The following is a 26,165-nucleotide window of genomic DNA, read 5'->3' as shown; positions in this document are numbered from 1 at the left end:
TTCTGATTTCCTCATACTGATTTCCACTGCGGGAAGACTATTTCTGATCGGAAATGTAGAAATCCGAATTCCGAAGCTCATCCCTCAGCTTGTGTTTGATATAGGTATTTTATTCTGTTAATATCTTATAAGGTTGAATGAGTGAGGGACCTTTCTGCAAATTTTCTCAGCTTAGACCAGGGTTGTGCTCTGGAAACACTGATGCAATTCAGATGTTGCATAAGTTAAACAATTTCTATTGCACGGATTGGAAATGTTTACATTGATGCTCCACTTGCTAGTGATCTTGTAGTGCATACTTCCTAATTTGAAGTGGCATTAGATCCTCAGAGAGCTCTCTGTCATGCAGGGGGCACGTTGAACTTCCGGAGAGTGTAAAAAGTGATAACACTAAATTTAACACACCTGCTCCCCATTTATACCTGAGGCCTTGTAACACTAAGGCGTAACTGTAATTTTTCACTTAGAGATGTACTCCCTTTTGTTGGCAGCGGTTTAGACATCAATGGCTGTGTGTTGAGATATTTCGATGGAACAGGAATTCTACACTGTTACACAAGGTGTACACTAACGACTTTACATTGTATCAAAATGTCATATCTTCAGTGTTGTCCCATAAAAAAAAAATATAATAAAATACTTAAAAATATGAGAGGTGTACTCACTGTTAGATACTGTATGTAAAAAAAAAAAAGCACCTGTTATCTTATACCTATAAATTTTACTAGAATCTAACTGCCAAGGGCAACACCAACATTCCTGCCACTGTTTGAATCTCAGTTCTTTTTCCTTGTTGTGGCTTCTGCTTTAGGGCCCATTTCCAGTACGTCAGAAATCGCATTGAATGGGGATTTTTGTAACTGATGAGATGCAGAAAAATATATACACATAACATTATCAGCTATCTTTGGTATTTTAATACATTAAGATAGACCATGTACATGGAAGTTTAGGTTCACACTGCATCAGCTGCACTGCAGTATGTTTCTGTAGGCCAACTCACTGCCCATACAATGCTATGGGGCTGTTCACAGTACTTTTTTTAACTGATCGTGTTATTTTGACTCGCTGCATGCAGTCTATGTCCATTCTCCATTGCAGTTCACATTCATTATAATGCGTGCATTATGCAATTGACCACTGTAAACCTAGCCTGTGCAAATGTACACGTCTGCAGACCACATTCCCCACACCATTTATCAACTGATGTCATAGTGTTTGCCAAATATAATGTAGCTGTGTATAATTGATCATGTGCTTGTGTCACTGGACAAGCGGTTTTGACAAGAAGTTTACACAAAGGTGTGTGTGACTTCCCTCGAGCTGTACTGAAAGTTTTCATACAGTTTCCTCATTCACAAGTAGAATGCATACACAGCAGTTTATTCCTTGTTTTGAAAGCACCTCCTTAGGCACAATTCTTTCTTAGTCCCCGATTGAAGTTCTGTAACCGGCTGTGTCTTTGGTACTTGTCTCCCTGAGCCCTTCCAAAGACAAGTGCCTCCATACTACGCACTCACGAGTCTGGGCTTGTGCATGCGCACTACGGATGTGCCCATGTTGGGAAGCACTCAGGGACGCAAGTACTTCTGAAGCATGCCTGAGGAGTACCTCTACCAGTGTCTTCTACATAGTCAATCGCAGGACTTTAGTGGGGGACATTGCTGGAGCGATGGAACGGACTCTATGGTATCCAGAGCCTTTTCTTTACATAAGCATGGATCTAACCTGAAGTGTTTGCTTTAAAATCTGGTCACTTGTCCTGTTAGGAGCTATACACTGTTCTGGGCTTAGGTTGTAAAGTACTATTGTTGTATCTAGATCATACATGTCAAACTCTGGCCCCCAAATGGTTTATCCACTTTGTATTATGTTTGGCCCACTCTAGACCACCAGGGAAGCTATATTGGAGGTAAAGCCCTGGAACACCAGGGAAGCCATAAGGGGGAGGTAGGGGGAAAGCACTAAACACTTGGGAACTGTATAGGCAGAGCCGGGACAAGGTCCTCCAGCACCCAAGGCTGAGACGCCAAAGTGCGCCCCTCCATCCCTGCCTCCCCAGCCGTCACACACTGATTGCTATTAGACTAAGAGGCCCCCATGGGCCCACAAACTCCCCAACACCTTAATATCTAGTTATCTGGCTTGCAGTCACTGCCATGTATCCCCTTTTCTTATTTCTTTCTGCTTCAAACACAATTAGGAATGACAGCTGAATGAATTCTGCGCCCCCTCCTACACTGCGCCCTGAGGCTGGAGCCTCTCCAGCCTATGCCTCGGCCCGGCCCTGTGTATAGGAGAGGGTGGAGGCCTCTAGACACCAGGGAAGTATATAGTGGAGGGAGGACCAATAGACACCAGGGAACTGTATAGGGGTTGGAGGGGGGCATTAGATACTAGGGAACTTTATAAGGGAGGAATGTGGCCAGTAGACATTGAGGTTGGTCCGCGACTAGGTTCCAGTGTACAATTCTGGCCCACTTTGTTTTTTAGTTTGACACCGATGATTTAGATAGAACACTATACTTTGTGATTAGGTTCCAGGGGTCCCTGTGTGGCAATGGTGATGCCACAGGAGCGTTTTTGCCGCTAATGGAAGTCTATGGGTCGCAGGAAAAACGCATATGTATTTGCTATGAGTTTTTAAGAAAGCATTGCATATGCATTTTGTATATGCGAACCACAAATGCATTAAAATGCACGCAAAATGCATGAAAAACGCATTGCAAGTGCCCAAAAATGCATAAAACGCATTCTTTCACAATATGTTATGTGTGCACCCAGCCTGAGTCTGATCTATTCAGCAAACACACAGCTACAAGGAACAGTGACAGAATACCTGCATTCAAAATGTTACATCATAATATTTTCTGCATGGTTCAGATTAACACTACAAGACAACTTATTAGGAAATTTATTGAAAAAATTTTACAATTACAAAAACAGCTTAATATTTACAACACATACACAGGTGTCAACATAAATAACAGCATAAAAACACAAATCTTTACTCAAAAAGCCTTTTTTGGCCAGAAACCCTGTATATTCAAAGTAGCAGCAATTGAGTTCCTCCACTATCACCTCCTCCACTACTTTTGACCTGCTAAGTACTATATTCTCTATATGCAAGCTATACCCCAGTACAGGTGAAGAACAGGAGGTTCATGCGTGAAATGGATCTAAGAGTTCTTTGCAAGTTCTCTCTCCATTTAATGAGTAACTTGTGTTTTAACTTTCCTTTTAAAATTAATTACTACTAAAGTTCTGGCCATTTTGTAAGCCCTCATAACTTCAAGGATAAATAATCAGTCCACTTTGGTATAAAAATATATACATCTGAACACAGACCTGCTGTAATTAAGTTTACAAATGAACATACAAACACTTTAAAAATAAAAAGCTCTGTATAAAACGGCTCAATATCAGCTGTTTTCCAAGCATAAAAATCCATTAGGGCTGGACACAGAGGGAATATCTTCAAGCTGTGCTGAATTCAAAACAAGATCATGAACTCCTGCATGTTGTAGATAGCTAGCTCTACGATAATTCAACATAGTCCATAAAGTGCCAATATTTACAGCTTGCATGCAAATTAAATTCATAAGGTAGGCAGCTTGGGGCTGAGCCAATGAAATTAACTTCCTGCCTGTTTTCATTGGCCCCATTTCAAGCTACATATGATTTGCATGCAAAACAACAAAATACACATCTCATTAACCATCTAATGGTAATGTGCAATTCCACTAAGTATGGGAACTATTTGTGGCATGGTTCATTAGGCTGCTGATATAGAAGAAGAAATGAACACCGAGAGCCCAATATAGTGTAGTAAGCACTGGTATAAAGATGTAAAATGTAAAAGTATAGATATAGGTGGGGAAATTAGTCCTGACCCCACTCTGGATTAAGTATTTGCTCTCTGTACACAGGAAAAAAAAAAAAAAAAAAAAAAAAAAAAAGGGGGGGGGGGGGGGGAAGAGTAACACCCCTCCACCAAGGGTGGACTAATACAATCTGTAGTCGAACAGAGGTGCCAGAAGATAGAATATGCTAAAATGCTTAAAAATAGAGGAGGCAGTGGTGGACTTCCCTCCTCCAAGTAGACACAAGAGTTGTATTATACAACAATACTGTTTGATTCTCGGAGTAGATAAATAATGCAATGCGTTTTGCAGGCGTGACCCCGCTTCATCAGGCAGTATAGACAGGGGCATATAACAAATGCAGGTATGGTATGAACCAAGCGCCTCTGTCAGACATACCAGACATGAATTTGTTATATGCTCCTGTCTATACTACCTGATGAAGTGGGGTCACGCCTGTGAAACGTGTTACATTGCTTCTCGGATTATGTAAATAAAACATTATTGCTGTATCATACAACTATCTTGTGTCTACTTGGGAGGAGGTAAGTCCACCACTGCCTCCTCTATTTTTAAGCATTTTAGCAAACATTTTTCTACTGGTGCCTCTGTTCAACTTCAGGGTGCTAATATAGGTTAAGCTGCTAAGACATTGGAGAGTGGCTGGCGAGGGAAGCTTCATCCAACCATCCTCCAATCTACTTCAATACCCTGTGCTTTACATCACCCTGTAGCAGTATCAACACAACTGCTTGGCCAAGCATCCCTGGACAAAGAAGTGGAGGGAGAGGACAACCACTCAGTGATCAGGTGGGAGCTTCTTCCCCTAAGGCTGGGAGCTCACCTATTTGATTTGCATGCGTTTTGCCACATAGCAAAAAGTGCATGTGATATGGCACATAATGTAAGTCTATGGACTGCACACAAAAACCCCCAAATAAAATGCAAACAAAAAACCCTGCAGCAAACGATGCACAAACACATAAGCCGAAGGCATGGTTTTCAGCACAGACAAGTGTACTCCCAGCTTTATACTTTTCTTTGGGCTGAACTTGGCCACTTGTGCATACAGGAAAAACAAAACGTGGGGCTTTGTCACAAGGTTACCTCAGTTGTGGCAATACATTTCCATGGAGTTGCAAACAATAGGAACTGTTTGCTGGAGCTAGCAACTAGTCAAATTCATGACTTGTTGGTAGTAGAGATGGTCAGTGATCTGCTAAAAATTATGTTTCATGGAAATGGTTTGCAGCTTGGAAATTGATCAGGTGTACTTCCTGCTGATATTGACTGGCCCACTTACAAGCTGCGCACACTATGCATGTAATGTGAATGCAAGCTGGAATTATTAGCAATGCATTGACCATCTCCAGTTACTGGTCACTCTGCCATCGATGTTCTATAGCAGTTCAACACACATAGTTTCAATGAAAAATTGTCATCTTAACAATGTAAGGTTATATTCTGAACATCTACAAAAAATACATTTCTTGCATAAAATGTGTGTTTGGCCATATGGCCAAGACTGCTGGATCACTTATCCTCAATGGAGATATTAGCAACCAGAAAAATTATAATTCTCAAAAAACTGACCCTGGTTTACTGGAGGATAAAAAAGAAAAAAAGCAAAAACTTGGGGTTCTCATTTTATATTTAGCAGTATTTCCACTTGCCATGTATTGTATACAATGCCTTGTACACAAGCAGGACTTCCCAACCCTGTCCTCAAGTACCACTGTACCAGTCTACTGAGGGTTATGTCTAGGAGAACTCATAGGGAAGCATGTGATTTGTTTGATCAGATGATAGATTTGCAAAGTGCTGATTTGCTGTGATCACATCCTGCCTTAGCACACGATCATACCTAGCAAATCAGAGACTAACATATCTATCACCTGATCAAACTGATCGCATGCTTTTCATGAGTTCTCTTGGACATGACCATCTCTAAGTACCACCAACAGTGCAAGTTTTGTGGAAATCCAACAAAACTGCTGATACATTTACCCCACCTGTGAAGGCTTATGGTTTTCTGAAAAACATGTACTGTTAGCGATACTTGAGGACAGGGTTGGGAAGCCCTGTGCTAGATGGTTCTCAGCCTGTAGGGAATCTTCTGCCAAGAATCTAGTATGTGTACAGCCCCCCCCCCCCCCGCCCATCGATCTGAAGTACAGGACCCCCTTGGCTAAGCACCAGCCTAGTCCCTTTGTTCTCCCTCCTGCACCATGCCTCTCCACCGTGTGCCACCCCTCTGCCCCCCTCTATACCAACAGAGTGAGTCATAAACCTACAGGCAATGAGTCTGTACAGAACTTAGCCTCAGACTGTCACCTGAGGGATTGAGCCCCCATTCCTGCAGGTGGAAGCAGTTGTGCGTGTGACTTAAAGAAAAAAAAAAAGAAAGTATATTATGTGACAAAAGTTGCAGCCCTCACCTGGGTCCCATCAGAACATAGCAATGCATTAAGATTTATGATTTTTTTGCAATTATGCAATGGAAGTCACATGCAGGTACCCATTACAAGAACATGCATTTAATAAACCCAGGACAACGTGAAATTACTTAAAATCTTTAAGCTACCCTACTATGTTCTGTTATGACCCATGTGAGGCCTGCGAATCCTTTGCCACCAAACAATTTAAAAGAAGAATCCAGGCTTGGTGTACTGGATCTCTTCTGTTCTCCAACGCTATAATATGCAAACGTAATCAAACTGTGCTTAAGGGGACGCTGAAGTAAGAGGGATATGGAGGCTGTCATATTCATTTATTTTCAATACCAGTTGCCTGGCTGTCCTGCTGATCAACTGCCCTTCAAATCTTTTAGCCATAGACCCTGAACAAGCATGCAGATCAGATGTGTCTGACAAAAATCTGACTAGATTAGTTGCAGGCTTGTTTTAGGTGTGATTCAAACACTACTGATGCCAAAGAGATACCAGGCAACTGCTATTGTTTAAAATGAAATAAATATGGCAGCCTCCATATCACTCGAACTTCAGGTTCCCTTTAAAGCAGTTCAGAAAAAAACATGAGCAGTTAGCTCAGCTAAAAGTTCACCTTTATGCCTATAGAAGTGGCAAAAGGAGTTTATTGGGCAAAAGACATTGGGATACTTTTGTCGGAGCAGTCCCTGTCAAAACTGCTCATCTAACTTGCTTGATCACTAATAAAGCTGGACATACATTACACGCATTGTGTGGTACATCAGGTAAACCATTTCAGGAAGATATTAATGGTTTATCTAACATCCACCTTGTGCCACGAGAGAGGTTCCACAGAAATATCGTCTAATACAGATCACACCACTGCAACCTCTAGCTCTGTACTGTGTCATGCACTGCAAAGCCATGAAGCCATTGCCTGCATACTGCTCCCACTGTGACCCCCTTCCCAATATGCACCTGCTGGCTTCACACAAAAGACAGAAATATACTGATGAAGCATTGATCGGGAATCTATCAAATACAGATCAGAAATGCCACTGTTTAATAAGATTTTCGTTAGATTCAATGTATCTATCAACTCAATTGTCTGTCCAGTGTTTCTCCAACCTGTCCTCGTGACTCCCCAGCAGTGCGTGTTTTGCAGGCAGACTCACCCATGCACAGGTGAGGTAATTCGTGTTTCAGCTACAGGGAATCCACCTAGCTGAGACAGTAATTACCCCACTTGTGCATAGGTGAGGCATGCACTGTTGGGTAGTCACGAAGAGTTGGTGCGTACACACATGCGACTATAGTCATTTGTAACGATCGTGCCGATGTTTACCAACGACGATTGTTACAAAAAACGAACCACCGACTATTAAGGCAAACGACGAACGAGCCAAATCGCTACAAAAGAAAGTTCTGTCTCGGTGGATTTTAACCAACGACGATCGTTTGCAAAAGTAGTACATCGTTGGAAACGGTCGTTTGTACTAGGCTTGGCATGCGCATTTCACAATTTCTCAGTGAAACTTCTCATTTTTATGCGCAGGCGCAATAGTTGCTATACGTGATGTAACGTTCGTTCTAACGATCAGATCGTTACACACCTTTTAAAACTTACTTTACTTAGGTCGTTCTTTCATCAATTAAAAGTTTGTTCGTCGTTCTCAACGAACGATCGTTGTCGCATGTGTGTACGTAGCATTGGAGTTGAGAAGCACTGGTCTAATCTATTAAGCATCTCATAATATATGCCTGGCTTTACTTAAATGCAGAGTCCTGGCACTGTCTTTACACCAATACAGAAGATCACCCAGTTCATCAAACATCATCAGGGCTCCTGCTAAAGTGCCATTTATATAACCAAATGGAAGCGGATCTCGCTAATTATTCTGCAAAAACAAAAAAATATGGAAGACCACATACTAATCAGCAAAGATATGAGATTAATTCAACTCAATGCAAATGCCCATACATGGCAAGTGCAAGGAGTGGGAACATGCATGTAAGCCAACCTCATTCAATATACATTGTATTTATCCTGCTGTTAATTATATTTTTCAGTACAAAATAGGTTTGAGCAAATCTCCATGCTTGAACTCTGGAAGTGCATGGATACAGTCCTGACAAGATGCAGGTCTATGTAAACTGGAACACTAGTGCTTCCCTGGATCTACAGGGATTATTATTTAAAGGGAACCTGAAGCGAGAGGGATATGGAGGCAGCCATATTTCCTTTTAAACACTACCAGTTGCCTGGCTGTCCTACTGATCCTCTGCCTCTCATACTTTTAGCCATAGACCCTGAACAAGCATGCGGATTCGTTTTCGGATAAAAAAAAAAAAAAAAAATCTTACAAGATTAGCTGCAGGCTTGTTTCAGGTTTGTGATTCAGGCGCAACTGATGCAGAACTGCCTGGCAACTGGCATTGTGTAAAAGGAAACAAATATGGCAGTCTTCATATACCGATCACTTCAGGTTTTTTTTTTTTTGTTTTTTTTTTAAGTAGTCAGAAACCTTAGAGACATTTTGAGAGTGGAATTTCAAGAATATTGGTCGTTAGACCCTATAGAGTGCTTATCCTCCCCAAAAATTTGCTTCCCTAGAGATAATGCTGACCTGCTGACTGGCGTACTTTGTAAATCACTCAGTTTCAGTGACCGCATAGATCAGGTGTTCTGCTGTTACTATTCCACTGACTTTTTCCAGGGCAGTAAAGAAGAATGGCATGATGGTAGATTCCATAGCTCTCTAATGACTGAAGACTAGCGTACTATAAAAGGGGACCATAACACAGGAAAATGAGCCTGCCACCTTTATTGCCACATATTAAAAAGGTACCAATAGCAACTATCTGGCCGATAAGCTGCTGTTTTGGATACAGGTATTAGAGTCACACACCTGCAACAAGCATGCGGCTAGTTAAAGAGACACTGAAGTGGAAAAAAAATGATATAATGAATTGTATGTGTAGTACAGATTATTATTATTCTTAGATTTTTATTTTCAGCTATATAGTTTTTATTTATTTATTTTTTATAACATTGTATCATTCTTTAATATTTGCAGTTTACACACTACTCAGCATGCTAAATAATTTTACAGAGCAGGCTAGTGGACTTTTGACCTGTCCTTTGGAGAGAAAAAGAAAATACGTCTGACACTTGAGATAATAAGCTTCAGAAGACAGAGCACTCTGCAACTTTGAAAGTCATGGAGCTCAATGGCTCTTTTGTATAGATAACTGGAGTTTAACTCTTCCTGTATTGGAAACAATTTCTAGACTTAGGTCTCTGCTCCTAATAATGTTTTATTTCTTAGCTTATACAAATCATTATATCATACATTTTTTTTGCTTCAGTGTCTCTTTAACCCTAAACACTTGGTCTAATAAAGGTACCAATTCTGGGTCAGTGACTCATCTGCCAGGATCAGCATAACCAGCAGCCTTTTATATTCCCCTTACCTCTAGATACTTTGAAGTTTATATAGAGAAAGGGTGAAAACTCTTCTTCGGGTTTTAATTGGATTCTGCTTTCATGCTACAGCCAAGTATTGTCTACTCACCCCTTCCAACTCACTTTAAAAAAATATTTTGTATTTTATTTAGTAAAAAAAAAAAAAAAAAAAAAAAAAAGGGTATTAGATTTTTTCCCAACTTGAGCCAGCATGAATATCCTTTATGTTAAAAAACAAAAAACTAAGTGCTAAAATACTGTAAGAATATGGCTCATATCAGGACAACAAAAATGGAGGGGTTGTGTGCAGTGCTAGTGCACACTACAAAATGTAAACATGCATTAATTTGTTAGCCATTGGCATCAATATTATGTTTCCTTTGCTCCTTTAAATAGAAAAGGGTAGTTTTACTTGAGACATATTTTCACTGTACAGTTGCAGTTCTGCGGTCAGACATAAGCCTTGGTCAGTTTATAAATACTCCTTTAAGTCAAAATGCCCAGACTATTCAAGCACTAAGACCATGCAGCTGAACATGGATATGTATCAGCAAACAGAATCCTGCAGAGAAGCACCATATTAACTATCTTGCAGTACAAGTCTCCCCAGAAGCCAGATGCTAAATCTTTCACCTTAGGATCAGTAGCTTGCCTCCACAGATAATGAATATCATCTGTATGTCCATGAGATGTCATCATCCGGTTATAGATGCACTGGTGATAAGGGGCCTTACCTTCCCCTGAAAAGAATAAGTGATACTGAGGCACAACCCTCATTTTATTGGCACAGATTCCCATAAAAACGTCATCAATGTACAAGCTGGTATTTAAGGTTTGTGATGCCTCATACACTTTGGCTGCCACATCTTGAGACACAACATAAGCAGCCCCTGCAGTATAGTCAGGATAAGATGACCACTGATACATTTCATAGGGAACATAGTACTTGCTAAGTTTGTTCCGTACTGGAGGGGATCCACGATGAACCCTACCAATCCAGAAGTCTTGGACGCCTAAGCTATCCATGGCATTCAAATATGAAACCAGATTGGGTGTGTGGATAAAGATGTCATCATCTGCAGTCATTATAAATTTTGCATTGGGACAGTATGCATTTACCCAACCAAACTGCAGGAGGAACTTTAGAGTTAGGTTATGGAAAGTGTCCTGGAACTCTTGTTGTATCAAGTCTTTATACACCTGGTTTTCCAGGTCCAACTGTCCCTGTTGCAGACTGCGCGTTACGGGGTCTTTATCAACTCCAAGGGCAAATACAACTTTGATGTTAGCAGCATACTGGGTACGGATATATTCCTCATTGCCCCAAGTGCTCCTGATTGCATCACGCCGTCTTCGGTTCTCTGGCGACGTCTTAACGAAAAGCAAGAGAAGTAAGTTTTTATTTTCACACTTGTCTTCATTATTAATCAAGTACTTGAAGTTTTTAGAGTCATCAGACTTGTCCCGTACAATTGTCAGGCTGTAATTCACAAAGTCATACTTGTTTATTAGATAACGATAAGAGTAAGACTTTATGTGGTTTATAACATCATTGTCGTCCTGAACCCACATCAGCATGAAAGACACAAAAAAGCAAGTGGCCAATACCTGGAGAAGTTGGCATCTTCTTAACCTTCTGCTACTAATAAACATTCTGGGAAGATTAAAAATGTTCAAGCTAGTTCATATAGTCCTCAGAATGTCTGCGTTACTTCTGAAGTAAATGATCATTGTAAATGGACATGAAGTTCACTAGTCAAACATCTTGCAGCACTGTAACCAGCGGTCAAACCATATAAAAAAATCATACTATGGATAGTAGTGGTATCACTGAAGACATTGGAGGTTTATCAGTTTATAAAAATCCATGGCACCTGGAAAGAAATAAGAACAAGATTTTCTTACATGTATTACAAGAAGCATTTTTTTCTTAAAATTATAGGTTTCAGTCTAACTGGAAGTCCAGAAGTTACAGGATGAATGTCTAGCACTGACCAGGCTGGAAACCGGAGTTTACATTTTCTGGTGGGCTTTTTGCCAAAATAAAAAATAGGTTCCAGAAATCTAAAGTGGTAGTTGAAAAGGATGTTCCACTACACCAACTGGCTGGATTGCAATCATAAACTCTTTATTCTGACATCATGATACATACAGGTAAAAGCTCACGCGTATCGGAGCAAAAGCATGACTCCTTAAAGGACTTCCGAGGCCAAATCTTAAAAAAAGGTAAATACCTGCATCACATTTGAATGCACGGACGACGCCATCCCGCCGGGTCCCCGCCGTCCACATAGCCGCGAGTGTGGCTGCGCAGTTCTAGGGCCTACCCCCGATCCACGCTACAGTAAACAGCCTGTAGCCAGCTCATGCGGCCATGTTAGTAAAGGCAGGACAGCACGACCCGGGCCGTGCGGTCGGGAGCCGGCCGGGGGGGGGGGGGGGCTATTGAGCGGCGGGGACCCGGCGGAACGGCAGGTGTGTGATGCAGGTATTTAACTTTTTTTTTAAGATTTGGCCTCGGAAGTCCTTTAATGATAGCTGAAGCTATGATTAAGGAGCCATGTTTTTGCTCCAATACGTGTGAGCTTTTACCTGTATGTACCATGATGTCAGAATAAAAAGTTTATTATTGCAATCCAGCCAGTTGGTGTAGCGGAACATCCTTTTCAACTACCATCTACGATTCAGCACTTGATTTCCTGCTCCCATCTACTGTGATACCGGTGAGTTGTAGCAGCCCACTCTCCTTTTCTTAAGAAATGTAAAGTGGTTACCACATATAGCAAATCCAAGGTGGCTAAAAAAACAAAAAAGTTAGATACTTAGCCAAGAGGAGGGAAGACTATGGATCATGCAGATGATTCCCACATCCTGCGTCTGCACAGTAGCGTGGATGAGCATCATGTTATGCCACAGGCATTGTACAGCCATGATCGTATATGGTGGGAAGCGCAGCCACGAGGACATACCAGACAAGCTCTTGTTGGATATGTTCAGAGGGTCCATGCGTGACAATGGTGGCATCAAGGAGGACAGGGGAAGACTCTGGACTATCCGGATATTTCTTTCTAAGTATCCAATTTTTTTGTCACCTCAGGTTCACTGGTAGAATTATACTTTAAAAAAAGTGCCCGAACATCTTTATTCTGGCAGAGAAAAGTACAAAAAACCTCTTCCCAACACAGAGTATGCTGCACCCATGTCTAATGGCGCAGGGTTTTCAGGGTGCTACTGCACCTTACCTGGGAAAAAAGAAGGAAGGGGTGGGTGTCAATCACATGTTGTCTGCAAGTTAACGTAGTTATCAGGTTGCGTGTGGTCTGGTATTAGTCATGGAGAGAATCCGAAGACATAACAAAAGTTGTTTAGGCGATACCTTTAATGACTAACTGTACAAGATTTCTTTGCAAGCTTTCGAAACTTAGTAGTCATTAAAGGTATCATCTACACAACTATTGTTGTTATGTCTTTGTTGTTATCAGGCACAATTCTTAAAGGGATACTGTAGGGGGGGGGGGGGGGGGGGGGGGGGTCGGGGGAAAATGAGCTGAACTTACCCCGGGCTTCTAATGGTCCCCCACAGACATCCTCTGCCCGCGCAGCCGCTCACCGATGCTCCAGCCCCGCCTCCGGTTTACTTCTGGAATTTCTGACTTTAAAGTCAGAAAACCACTGCGCCTGCGTTGCCGTGTCCTCGATCCTGCTGATGTCATCAAGAGCGCACAGCGCAGGCCCAGTATGGTCTGTGTCTGCGCAGTACACTGCTGGTGACATCAGCGGGAGCGAGGACACGGCAACGCAGGCGCAGTGGTTTTCTGACTTTAAAGTCAGAAATTCCAGAAGTGAACCGGAGGCGGGGCCGGAGCATTGGGGAGTGGCTGCGCCAACACAGGATGTCTGCGGGGGACCATTAGAAGCCCTGGGTAAGTTCAGCTCATTTTCCCCCGACCCCCCTACAGTATCCCTTTAAGAGAAATGGTGGTGTAATGGATGGCATTCTTACCTAGTGCCCGAGGCTCAAATCCAGGCCAGCAATGAGACATTAAGTACTAATTTTAATGCAGATAATTATGGTCACAACTGCACCACCATGTTCCCCATTTGCAGAGCGTCCCTAGGGATGATAGCTAGTTCGCTAGATTAAGAGCTTTACAGAAAGTCAATGTGATATATTTCAATGCATTTTAGCCAGAAAAGCCAATAGTCAAAACAGAGACCAGAATTTGGCCCAACATGCAAGAACATAGTCAAACTGAGTTTTGGTCATCTATACTCATATATAAAGATGGTTTGGCTTAGTATATATGTATTTTCTTTTTTATGTTTATGCCAACAGAATCCCAGCTGGGTTACTAAATCCTACAAAACACTGAAACAAAAATTAACATAAAAATATAATTTATCTTCACTAGATGCCTGCAAGTGTTCAGAGACCAAAGCTGAACATACTACCCAGGGAACTCTCCTGGTGGTTGTGGTGGGTTCAGCACAGTTTCCACATAATTTCAGAATAAAGTGAAAAAAGTGTATTAACCCTTTTAGAAACTTTCCATGAATAAATGGTTTGTCACTAAAGAGGTGAGAGGAAATTTTAATGATCATTTCACTTTAGGATAGCAGGATAGAGGTAAACAGTTTCATAGGTCACCATTTTGCTGAGTGGAAGCTGAATGAAACAGATTTTGTGTTACACTAACATGGCTACTGTTTACACTTCAGACTTGAGGTGGCAACTAACGGTCCAATTTATAGTGAAAAACTGTTCGAGTGATGAGATAATTCTGATTGGTTGTAAATCTCTGTTGATGGGCACAATCGATTATAAAAACAGTCGTCTGGATTTTCGTCGAACCAAAATTTGGATTTTCTTGTTGGTTGCGATAGATAGGAAGCACAGATTGGTTCGTTGATAGTGTAGTGAACGATGTATTACAATATTTCACATCCAATCAGATTTATCTGATCGCTCGAAAGATTTTTCACTAGAAATTGGATCGTTAGTAGCCACCTTTAGAATTTAACCCCCAAAACTAAACATAAGAATGAGACTCCAGTAAGTTCAGTTTGATAATACTAAACATACAATCATCTCACAAGATTACATTAATATTCAGGTTTGTTTTAGCCTTTGGGTCTAGCCGCAATCTGGCAACCATCCTGCTGCATCTACTTCCCCTTTGCCCACTCTGTACAGGTGCCCTGCCACTAAGGTTCCATAGGAGAGCAATAGCCCAGGTGACATTTAGAAAACTATCCAGAGATCTTTCTCCAGATACTAAACACTGCATTTATTAAGAAACTATGTTACCAAGCACTGTAGAATGAATAACTGCTGGGCAGAATTTATAATTGTATCTGCAGTATTCCAGTATAAGCATTAGCAGCTCACTGTGACAGCAGAGGTATAAGCATCAGCAGCTCACTAGAAGCCAGCTCTGCTGTTATGTATGTGTTCAGCATAACTCTTCCCATACTTCTCTCTCCTGAGTACAGATAGTCAATGATATGCTAATAAGCTTTACTTGCCTGAGGCTTCTTCCAGCCCCTAGCAGTCTATCTGGTCCTTTGCTGCAGTTCTGCTGCCCTCCACTGCACTGCTAGCCCCTTCAGAAGATCACTGATCACAGCTGCACGCCTGCTTGCCTCTCTTGATTGTTGTGAACTTGCTCCCCTTAGATTGTAAGCCTTTGGCAGGGTTTTCTCTTCCCTAGTGTATTCGACATCATCATGTGCTCCTTTCCTACGACAGCCTTCCGCTGCCCTCCAATGCGCTGCTATCCCCTCCAGTTCCGGTTCCCTCCAATGTGCCGCTAGCCCGTGCAGTCCCACTGCCCACCAGTGCGCGGCTAGCCCCTTCAGGTCCGCTGCCCTTCAGTGCGCTGCTAGCCCCTCCAGTTCTGCTACCCTCCAGTGCACCGCTAACCCCTCCAGAAAATCACTGATCACAGCTGCACGCCTGCTTGCCTCGCTTGCTCCCCTTAGATTGTAAGCCTTGGGCAGGGTTTTCTCTTCCCTAGTGTATTCGACATCATCATGTGCTCCTTTCCTATGACAGCCTTGTACTTGTATTACTGGGCTTACCTAACCAGCCCCAAATCGCATGATCATGTGTTTTGTTCCCTGTTTGCTTTGTACAACTTTGTCCTATGTTGTACAACTTTGTTACGTCTGTCATCCTTTGTATCACTGTATGTATTTATTGTCCAGCGCTGCAAAATGTTGGCGCTTTATGAGTACAATAAATAATAATAATTTAAACTGTGCAAGTGTAGAATGCTCCAAGAGTTCCACAGAGCTGGGATCAAGAGAGCCGCGCGCCACAGATGTGGATGGTTAGCAGCATTTTTTTTTTACATCACACATGCGAATAACCATAACCTTGCACTGCTAGAAGGATTCTCGGAAATGTTCTTGCATCAACACAAGTGCCAGCATTCGTCTCGGATTCACAAGTGGAAAATTAGCCTGAGGGTGGTTAAGATGCAGAATACCTTACCAGGGAGAGTAGTTATGACAAACATGACTGCAATTATGAAGGGTTTATAACACTTGCTTTACCTTGAAGGGTAGCTATAGCTATAATTACTAGGCATACCAAGGTGATAACTTGATCCAGTCAGTGTGAACATTATACCTTAGTAACTTTTTCTTCCTCTGGGTTAGGCTACATTCCCACGGATGGAAGTGAAGCGATGTCGTTACCACCTAACAGCCACCGTCTTGAACCACATAGCATTTTATCATGGTGGGTAAAGCGGTAGACAGGAGATTATGCACTTACTAGTAGGCCTAAGCCCGTTACAATAACAGGCCCCTCACAACCCCCCTCCCGCCCCTCACCGCATGTCAGTGCGCATCGCCGGCGCTACACCGCATGTCAGTGCGCATCGCCGGCGCTACACCGCATGTCAGTGCGCATCGCCGGCTCTACAACGCATGTCAGTGCGCATCACCGGTGCTACACCGCATTTCCCAATGGCCGCCCCCGTGCCACACAAGTGCAGTAGTGAGGGACACTTACCCTCTCCCCCTTTTTTTTTAACACAAGCGCAGTAGTGCAAAGGCATGGGCACAGGGACAGGAGAGGATGCAGGGACACAGGGTTTATTGTACAGGATATGTCTGTGTTTGTATGAACAATAGATACAGTGGCTTCAATTCACAAAGCAGTTTAGAATAATCTACCGAATGTTTGGTAAAAAAATAAATAAATACAAATTATACAGATGTATTATTTTGTGGATGTACGCCGTTAGGTGTAATCTGCATTTTCTTTTTTGCATTATCTGATTGGCTTAATACGTCCAAGTCTTGTGATTGACCTAAAATTTCACTGGTACAATACTGATTCTCTGATTAACTGAACACGCCCGAGTCTTGTGATTGGTATACAATATCTGAGCCTTGGGAATTCAAGATTTTCACAGAATTCTGATTAATTGTTACTAATATTTGCAGTTTACAAATTACACTGTATTTTAAATGATGAAACAGAGCAGAGCTAATGACCCTTTGAACGTCCTGGTAGAAAAATCTTAAACAAGAAACAGTGAGGGCCTGTTTCCACTACACGCAGATTCTGCATGCAGAAAACTGACTCCAATGAATGTCTATGGGCCTGTTTCCACTGAACGCGATTTTTCTGATGCAGATTTCCCATAGGCATTCATTGGATTCAGTTTTGCATGCAGAATCTGTGTGTAGTGGAAACAGGCCCTGAGGCCTAGTGCACACCGTGCGGTTTTTGGAGCGATCCGCCGGCCGCATCCGCCTGGAAAACCGCTTGGCTAATGTATTGCAATGGGATGGTGCACACCGGCGGTTTGAGGTTTTTGCCAAGCCTCCTGCTGCGCGTTTGCGGTTTTCGGAAGCGTTTCGTCCTCAATGTAAAGTATAGGAAAAACGCAAACCGCTCTGAAAAAACGCTACTTCAGAGCGGTTTGCCAGGCATTTTTGTTACAGAAGCTGTTCAGTAACAGCTTTTACTGTAACAATATGTGTAATCTGCTACACAAAAATGCACCCAAAACCGCTAGGTATGTTTAGAAAACCTCTCTAAACATACCTAGAATCGCTCTGAAATCAGCTCCCAAAACCGCTAGCGTATTGCGGATCTGCTAGCGGTTTTGGTGTGCACTGGGCCTGAGAGACAGTCAGAAAACAGCACTGTAGCTGACCTAATTGGAGAAATTCTTTTGCATAGATAACAACTGAAGTTTCTTAACTCTTCCTGTACTGGAAACAATATGAGACTCTGTTCTGTGCTACTAATGTTCCCATTTCTTAGCTACTGTGATACATATACATTATTTCAAAAGTTTATTTTCACTTTGGATTCCCAAAAAAAAAAAAAAAAAAAAAAAAAAGTTGAACTTTATGGGCATGAATGTTTTTCAACCTAAATAACTATAACTGACTAAAATATGTGAATCTTCTGGATAGCAATGTGCATTTAGCTTTGTTATACTCACACCGCATTTCTTTCATCCTGATGACATTGCTGAGTGGTGAGAAACAGGTCACACAATGATTCCGTGTTACAAGGTATAAGATTTCACTATATGCTATGACACAATTCTGGCTCAGCTTGCAATCCAGTTAGCTGTGAATATTGCTGAGTAGCTTGCTCATTGTATTTTCTATTGTACCCAGTAAGCATTCAGCATTTTCTCACATTGTTAGGTAACCCCTCGCTTTGTTGCACACACGCAAATTACAACTGCTGCATCTGCATTTCTTGCTATAGGGCAGTATCAGGACTTAGCTGGATAAAAAAAGTACATGTTGCCAACCACTGTTTGTTGCCAACCACTGTTTCTCGGTTTGATAGAATGCCATTTCTAAAGCACAATAAAATTCAGCAAGTAAAATGCAACAGAATATAAAAACATATCGTTGAAATCAAACTGCATAAGTAGCAGACCGTCTTGAAAATAAATACTGAACATTCTGGAAAAAGACAAAATTTGTCTCACACTCTCTCTCCAGTGAACTGAGATAGCAGCAAATACAGCAGTGTGTGGACGAAGATACAAAAACTGCATAAATTTACTGCTGTCTCCAGACATCCTATTATAGTCATGCAGGTCTCAGGTTTAGATGTGTGGCAGAATACCAACACCTGGGACAAAGAATGCTGGAATAAGCCTACCTATTACCGCACTATCCAGTGGTTGGACCTGCTGCATTAGACTACTTTGAGGGCTTATTCACAGTGGGACTTTGCGTTGTAATGCAACGTTATAGGCGCAACGCAGCATCAAAAAGCAACGCAAAAAAAAAAAAAGTGGTGGTAATGTACATTACCGCCGTTACCGCTGCATACAGTTGGTACAGTAAAGCATACAGGCAATGAAAAGTATGCTTTTCCGTACCTGGTAACGTGTGCGTATAGAGGTAACACACTGCAGCAGTGCGTTACCATAACGCTACACATTACAATGCGTCGCTAACATTGCACTGAACTTCCCATAAAGGATTAACATTGCAGTGCGGTAAGCTGCGTTATAAGAGTTTATAACGCAGCTCCACAACGTCCCACTGTGAATAAGCCCTGAGGGTAGGAACACACTAGGCAGAAATGCTAGCACTGCGTAAAACACTAGCGTTAACGCACATTGGCCTCAATTCTGGTAGCCATGTGAGGTAAATATTTTCTAGTCAGTAAAATCTCATGCAATATTTTCTGGGTTATTTGCAATTATGAAAGATTCCCACATTTATGGACATGCGGTAAAACATGCAGTAAATGCGGAAATTGAGGTAAAACGTACAGTATTTCAGCGGTTAGCATGCAGTAACTAATAAGAATAGTCTTTAATTGTCTTCCATAACTTAGGATAGTCTTTGGAAGGTGTTTTTTTTGAGGGGGAAAGGTGTATTAGATTATGTAGCAACCCATGTAAAGTATATGTATAGGCATTCCCTATAAAAAGAAAAAAAAAAATCCAGTAAATTTTTTGGAGTTTGATTTCTACAATTTTTCTGTATTACATATCCTGAATAGGAATTCCACTCGAACAGAAATAGTAACTGAATAGGAACTCCACTAAAAACAGCAGAATGAACACAAATTGACTTTACCTCCAGGTACAGGCAGGTCTTAAAGAGAAACTCCAACCTAGAATTGAACTTTATCCCAATCAGTAGCTGATACCCCCTTTTACATGAGAAATATGATTTTCACAAACAGACCATCAGGGGGCGCTGTATGACTGATTTTGTGCTGAAACCCCTCCCACAAGAAGCTCTGAGTACCGCGGTACTCTGGGCAAACTGCCACAATGTAACAATGTTCACAGACAGGAATTAGCTGTTTACAGCTGTCTCTAACAGCCAAAACAGCTAGGAGCAGCTACATAACCTGCCCACAGTAAAAATGTCACCATGTAATAAATGTCAGAATGTAAAATCGGGGAGAGGAAAGATTTTACAATGAGCAAACACTGACTAAATCATTTTTACATAATTATGGTAAAAAATGAAGCACTTTTTTTTACTACATTATTTTCACTGGAGTTCCTCTTTAAACAGATTGGTAAATTATGTGCCAACATGCCCCTTATTTTCCATGAGAATTCCGATTTTTGGTAAAATACTGCACATTTCATGACCTAAATTTGACTAAAATCTAGTAGAACAGCAAACTGCTTTTACATCATGCTCTAAAATACCACTTATAAAGTAAAACAGATCGTAAGTGTACCAGAATTGAGGCCATAATGTAAGTCAATGGGCCACATGAAAAACGTATTTGTTTGCGTTCTGCAATGTGTGGTTTTTTGAAATGCAGAACTTGCTGCATATTTTTCCCAAAACTCATCTAAAATGCACATAATGTATGTCAATGGTGACGCAGTGGTATAGCCTTTTATTGCGTAAAAAAAAAAAAAAAAGTTTGATCTATTTTCGCTTCCTGTTGACTACCTAGTGATTAGCCAGAGAAGAGAACGAAAATGTGTTTTTATACTGGTTGCATTTCAAAAAATTTGCGTAAAAAACGCGTATCAGAAACACATACAAAACTGACATAAAGCAACTGCGATTCATATGTGAGAAAAGCAAATGCAGTGAAAACGCTAGCAAAACACGTGTGAAACACAAACGCACTCAAAACGCACTTCATTAGGACAAAAACCGCATAAACACATATGCAGCAAAACGCAACCTTTGTGTTTCCAGCTTTACACTGGAGCGCTGCATGCCTTGTAAAACTAGGATCGCAAATGAGAGGAAAAGTTGCCCTGTGCGTTAAGCACGTTTGCTATGTGGTTATATTGTCCGACACAATGCATTATACAAGTGTAAAAGTACATTTTCAATGGTGTAAGCAGTTATGTTATATAACTTGTATACAGAAGTAGTCACAGAGAGCTGTGATTTGCATTGCAGCCAAAGACTTTCATTACTTGCGAATTACAAACAAGTGTGCTCCTAAGCTTAATGTGCACCCGAGCTTTGGCTCGGGTACACAAATCAGATGCTTAACTAAAGAGCGGGAACCCTCAGAATCACATTGAGGCTTTCCTCTCTATTCCGCAGCCCTCCGGAAGATTAGGCCCCGTTCAGACTGTGCGTTCCTAGCCGTTTTTTACAGAACGCATATGGTCAGACTTTGCGCATAGAAATGGCTACTAATGTTTTCTAATAGCCTCATTCACATGTATGCGTATGAGACGCATATGTTTCTCATCCGCATTGCTGCACGCAGTTCTGTGCGTTACACACAGAAACGGACGCAATGAAAGTCTATAGATGCGTATAAAAAAACGCGTACTATTGCGTTTTTAGCGTACTTTCCCTCTGCGTTTCCCATAATTCTTTTCTGTTTCCTGTGTGACGTGTGTGCGCAAAAACGCAATAGAAACCGCATTTGAACGCAAGAAAAACGCATACAAACGCATGTGTTTTTCAACTTGCATTTTTTTGAACTTCTATGCGGCCTATAAACGCTGACAGTATGAACAGGGCCTTAGCTGAAGCCTATGAGAGGCAATCATTGTGAATGCAGCAGCAATCAGAGTCCACCAACAGAAGCTCTGTTGGTAGGCAGAAAAGGAGGTAATATTCATTTGGTTGCTAACTTGTATGGCCTTGCAATAAGCTGTAAGGCCTAGTGCATGCCAGAGCGGTTCGGCTGCGTTTTGCGATCCGCTTGCGGATACGCTTGGGTAATGCATTTCAATGGGCTGGTGCACACCAGAGCGGGAGGCGTTTTGCAGAAACGCATACTCCCGGGTGAGGCATTTTTTGGATTGTGGATGCGTTTCTGCCTCAATGTTAAGTATAGGAAAAACGCAAACCGCTCTGAAAAACGCCTGTTCAGAGCGGTTTTGCGTTTTTGTTACAGAAGCTGTTCAGTAACAGCTTTACTGTAACACTATATGAAATTTACTACACCAAAACCGCAAAATGCTAGCTGAAACGCTACATAAAATACGCTAAAAATAAGAAAAAGCGTTTCAAAATCTGCTAGCATTTTGCGGATCTGCTAGCGGTTTTTGGTGTTCACCCGGCCTAAGGGCTGGTGCACACCAGGTGGGTTTTCAGGCGTTTTTGCAGCCGCTTGCGGCTGCGTATACGCTAGGGTTTTAAATTTACAGTTCAGCGCACATTATCCATTCAGTGTCACAATAAATCAGGTAAAAGTTCTTTTTGGTGTGATCTCTTCTTAATATTCCACCACCAACAACACCCAACAGGAAACGCACTCACCAAAAGCAGAGTAAGCTGCTCCTGATGAGTCACGAGGGAGTGACGAAACTAGTCGGGCGGGGATTGGACGCACCAGGAAGTCACCGGCGGCGTGACACGCGTTTACCTACAGAGCGCAGCTCAGCCCAGCCTGGCTAACGGGGGAGAGCCCGTGGAACAAAACTCTCTGCCATATAAACATCTCGGAACATGTGAGTGAGATATTTTAATAAAGTACAAGTGTTTTTAAACTGGTTTTACGCTATGGGAGGTTTTTAATTTGAGGTTATGAACAAGTATCAAGTGGAATGTGGAAAGTAGCATAAGGACCAGGACCTGATGTGCTGAGGTTCCCTGGAATAGAGTGCTGTTTGACCAGTCTGGCAGTGGTCGCACTGCTTTTGGTGAGTGCGTTTCCTGTTGGGTGTTGTTGGTGGTGGAATATTAAGAAGAGATCACACCAAAAATGTATTGCGACACTGAATGGATAATGTGCGCTGAACTGTAAATTTAAAATCTGTGTGAAGTATTTGCTATACTTAGTGAGAGCGCACTCCATATTGGACTTTGATCTAACAACCAGAGCACTTTGAAACTAATCTTGGATACGCTAGGGTAATGTATTTCAAAGGGGTGGGTCACACCAGAGCGGGAGGCGTTTTGCTTAAACGCATACTCCCGGGGTGAGGCATTTTTTGGATTGCGGAGGCGTTTCTGCCTCCAATGTAAAGTATAGGAAATACGCAAACCGCTCTGAAACACGCCAGTTCAGAGCGGTTTTGCAGTCGTTTTTGTTACAGAAGCTGTTCAGTAACAGCTTTACTGTAACAATATCTGAATCCTGCTACAGAAAAACCGCTACCCAAAACTGCAGAATGCTAGCTGAAATAGTTTCAAAATCTGCTAGCGTTTTGCGGATCTGCTGGTGGGTTTTGGGGTGCCCCAGGCCTAAGAGCTCGTTCACACTAGAGGTATTTTTGGCCCAATTTTAAGTGCGGGCGTTTTTTCAAAAACGCCCTGAGAGCAGTTAAGGTGCGTACACATTAGATAAAAGTCTTTGGAAAATGAAAGATCACAGACCAATTTTACCCCCTTCCATGTAGTATGAGAGCCATACCTACACAGTCTATTCTATTGAGCTGAACTCCCCATCAGATAAAAAGCTTTGCAAGATGCTGAAAACAAGGATGCTGTACACATTCAACAGATCAGTTCCGGCAAAAGATCAGTTCCGGCAAAAGATCAGTTCCGGCAAAAGATCAGTTCCGGCAAAAGATCAGTTCCGGCAAAAGATCAGTTCCGGCAAAAGATCAGTTCCGGCAAAATGCATTCATAGTCTATGATATCTGCAGATCTCATACACACCCTGCTTAATAGACATTCATCTGCAGATCAGACAATTTTCTGCAGATCTGAAGATCCATCCTGGTGAATCTGATCTGCAGATGAAGGTCAGTTAGACAAGGTGTGTATGAGATCTACAGATATCAGACTATGAATGCATTTTGCAGGAACAGATCTTTTGCAGATACTGATCTGTTGAATGTGTACAGCATCCTTGTTTTCAGCATCTTGCAAAGATTTTTATCTAATGGGGAGTTCAGCTCAATAGAATAGACTGTGTAGAGTATGGCTCTCATACTAAATGGAAGGGGGTAAAATTGGTCTGTGATCTTTCATTTTCCAAAGACTTTTATGTGTGTACCCTCCTTTCCACCATGCTTATCTATGGTGTAGCTCAGATTATAGCATTCCGTCCTTGTTCAGGTCAGAAAAGCGCTGCCTGAGCCATTTTTGAGGCAATTTTGCCTCAATGGAAGGTATAGGAAGAACGGAAAATGTTCACAAAAATCACTTTGTGCGGCAATTGCGTTCGCCTTTTTAAGAATAAATACATTGTATTTATTCTTTTCCGGATCAAAGAGTTCACTTCCTGACTGACGTCAGGAAGTAAAAAACTGCAATCACTCGGCAAAAACCGCTTAGAAAAGCTGTAAAAAAAAATGTATACAGCGCGCAGGTAATCGCCAGGAATCGAAAAAAAAAAAAAAAAAAGATTCAAAAACCAGCTAACGCATATGGAATGCATGGTGAACAATTTTGCTGAATTGAGAAAAATGGCCTGGTCAGCACTGCGTAATATGTTGGCGCTTTATAAATACAATAAACAAATAAATAAGGGGGTGTAAGCCTGTGGTCCTCAAGTGGTTAAAGATGTGTTTATTTTCTAAGTTAATCATGAAAAATACACACTGTAGCAATATTTCAGTATCAAATATCCTCACCATAAATTGTGACAGGAACATAAACGTAAGTTTTGTGATAAAACGGGAGAAATAGCCAAACAAAATTTGTGGGTATTTTTTGAACAGTAGCGTTTTTATTTCTAAACTGGTATCGGTAAAAATGAGAAATGTGTTTTTTCTATTGTTTACCTCTTTTTCCCATTAACCTCCTTGCCGGTTATCCCGAGCTCAGCTCGGGGTAACCTGCGCAGGAGGATTTCTCAGGCCCCGCTGGGCCGATTTGCATAATTTTTTTTTGTTACAAGCAGCTAGCACTTTGCTAACTGCTTGTAACTTCCGATCGCTGCCGATTCGCCGCTACCCGCCGAGCCGCCTCCCCCCCCCCCCAGACCCCTGCGCAGCCTGGCCAATCAGGGCCAGGCAGCGCTGAGGGTTGGATCGGGATTGACTATGACGTCGATGATGGCATCCCACCCCGTCGCCATGGCGACCGGGGAAGCCCAGCAGGAAATCCCGTTCTGAACGGGATTTCCTGCTTACTCCGATCGCCGGAAGCGATCGGAGTGGCTGAGGAGCTGCCGCTGCTCAGCGGCTATCATGTAGCGAGCCCTGGGCTCGCTACATGATAAAAAAAAAAAGTGCTGCGCTGCCTCCTTGCCGGGGAAATTAGACCGGCAAGGAGGTTAAAATGCAAAGTAAAGAAAATTGTTCTAGGGAAAAAAAAAATGCCATACAATGAATGTCTATTTTGTCTTGAAAAAAAAAAAAAAAAAAAAAAAAATTATATATATATATATATATATATATATATATAGGCTCGGTTACCATAGTAACGGCGATACATATCGCCGCTACAGGAAGCCGCTGCCCTGCTTCCTGTCGCATCACACAGAGCAGCCGGGAGATACGCTGCTTGAATAAATACATGCGCCGAAGAGGGGAGAGCGGCCGCTGTTAAGGTAATAACAGCGGCGGGGACCACCACCTGGCTATAGCGGGGCGCTATCCTGGGGCACTATACTTGCTATCCGGGGGCACTTTTCTGGCTATACTGGGGCGCTATACTGGCTATACTGGGGCACTATACTGGCTATACTGGGGCACTATACTGGCTATACTGGGGCACTACAATGGCTATACTGGAGCAACTAAACTCCCTATACTGGGGCAACTATGCTAGCTATGCCACTGCACCCTCGCCAGCACCCCATCCCCTCCCCCCCCCGTAACCTGCTCCACTGTCCACTAGAACGCGCACCAGATGTCCACTCCCCCTGCGGCGGTCCCCGGAAAAAAAATTTAGTCAGAAAGTGGTCCCCGGGCCGGGAAAGGTTGGGGACCCCTGGTGTAGAGTATGGCTCTCATACTACATGGAAGGTGGTAAAATTGGTCTAAGATCTTTCATTTATCTTTCAAGTGTGTACACACCATAAGGCTACATACACACTTGAGATAAAAGTCTTTGGAA

At 42.1% G+C, this 26,165-nt stretch overlaps 2 protein-coding genes across 9 annotated transcripts in view; one reads left to right on the top strand and one right to left on the bottom strand.

The window, feature by feature from the left end:
* The window catches only part of MCF2L2 (MCF.2 cell line derived transforming sequence-like 2), a 448,572-nt gene that overhangs the window by 161,418 nt on the left and 260,989 nt on the right, over nucleotides 1-26,165 (top strand). The gene's annotated exons all lie outside the window — the stretch shown is intronic.
* The window catches only part of B3GNT5 (UDP-GlcNAc:betaGal beta-1,3-N-acetylglucosaminyltransferase 5), a 197,032-nt gene continuing 176,878 nt past the window's right edge, over nucleotides 6,012-26,165 (bottom strand). For all 4 annotated transcript variants that reach the window (XM_068281104.1, XM_068281103.1, XM_068281101.1 and 1 more), the window contains one exon: nucleotides 6,012-11,632. In XM_068281104.1, coding sequence (XP_068137205.1) covers nucleotides 10,275-11,411 — 1,137 coding nt within the window. In that variant the 5' untranslated portion in view covers nucleotides 11,412-11,632 and the 3' untranslated portion in view covers nucleotides 6,012-10,274. The remainder of the gene's footprint in view (nucleotides 11,633-26,165) is intronic.

Source organism: Hyperolius riggenbachi, chromosome 4 (assembly GCF_040937935.1).
Source record: "Hyperolius riggenbachi isolate aHypRig1 chromosome 4, aHypRig1.pri, whole genome shotgun sequence".
Classification (NCBI taxonomy): domain Eukaryota; kingdom Metazoa; phylum Chordata; class Amphibia; order Anura; family Hyperoliidae; genus Hyperolius; species Hyperolius riggenbachi.
Note: the sequence above shows the minus strand (reverse complement) of the source record. Positions and strands in the feature narration are given on the sequence as shown.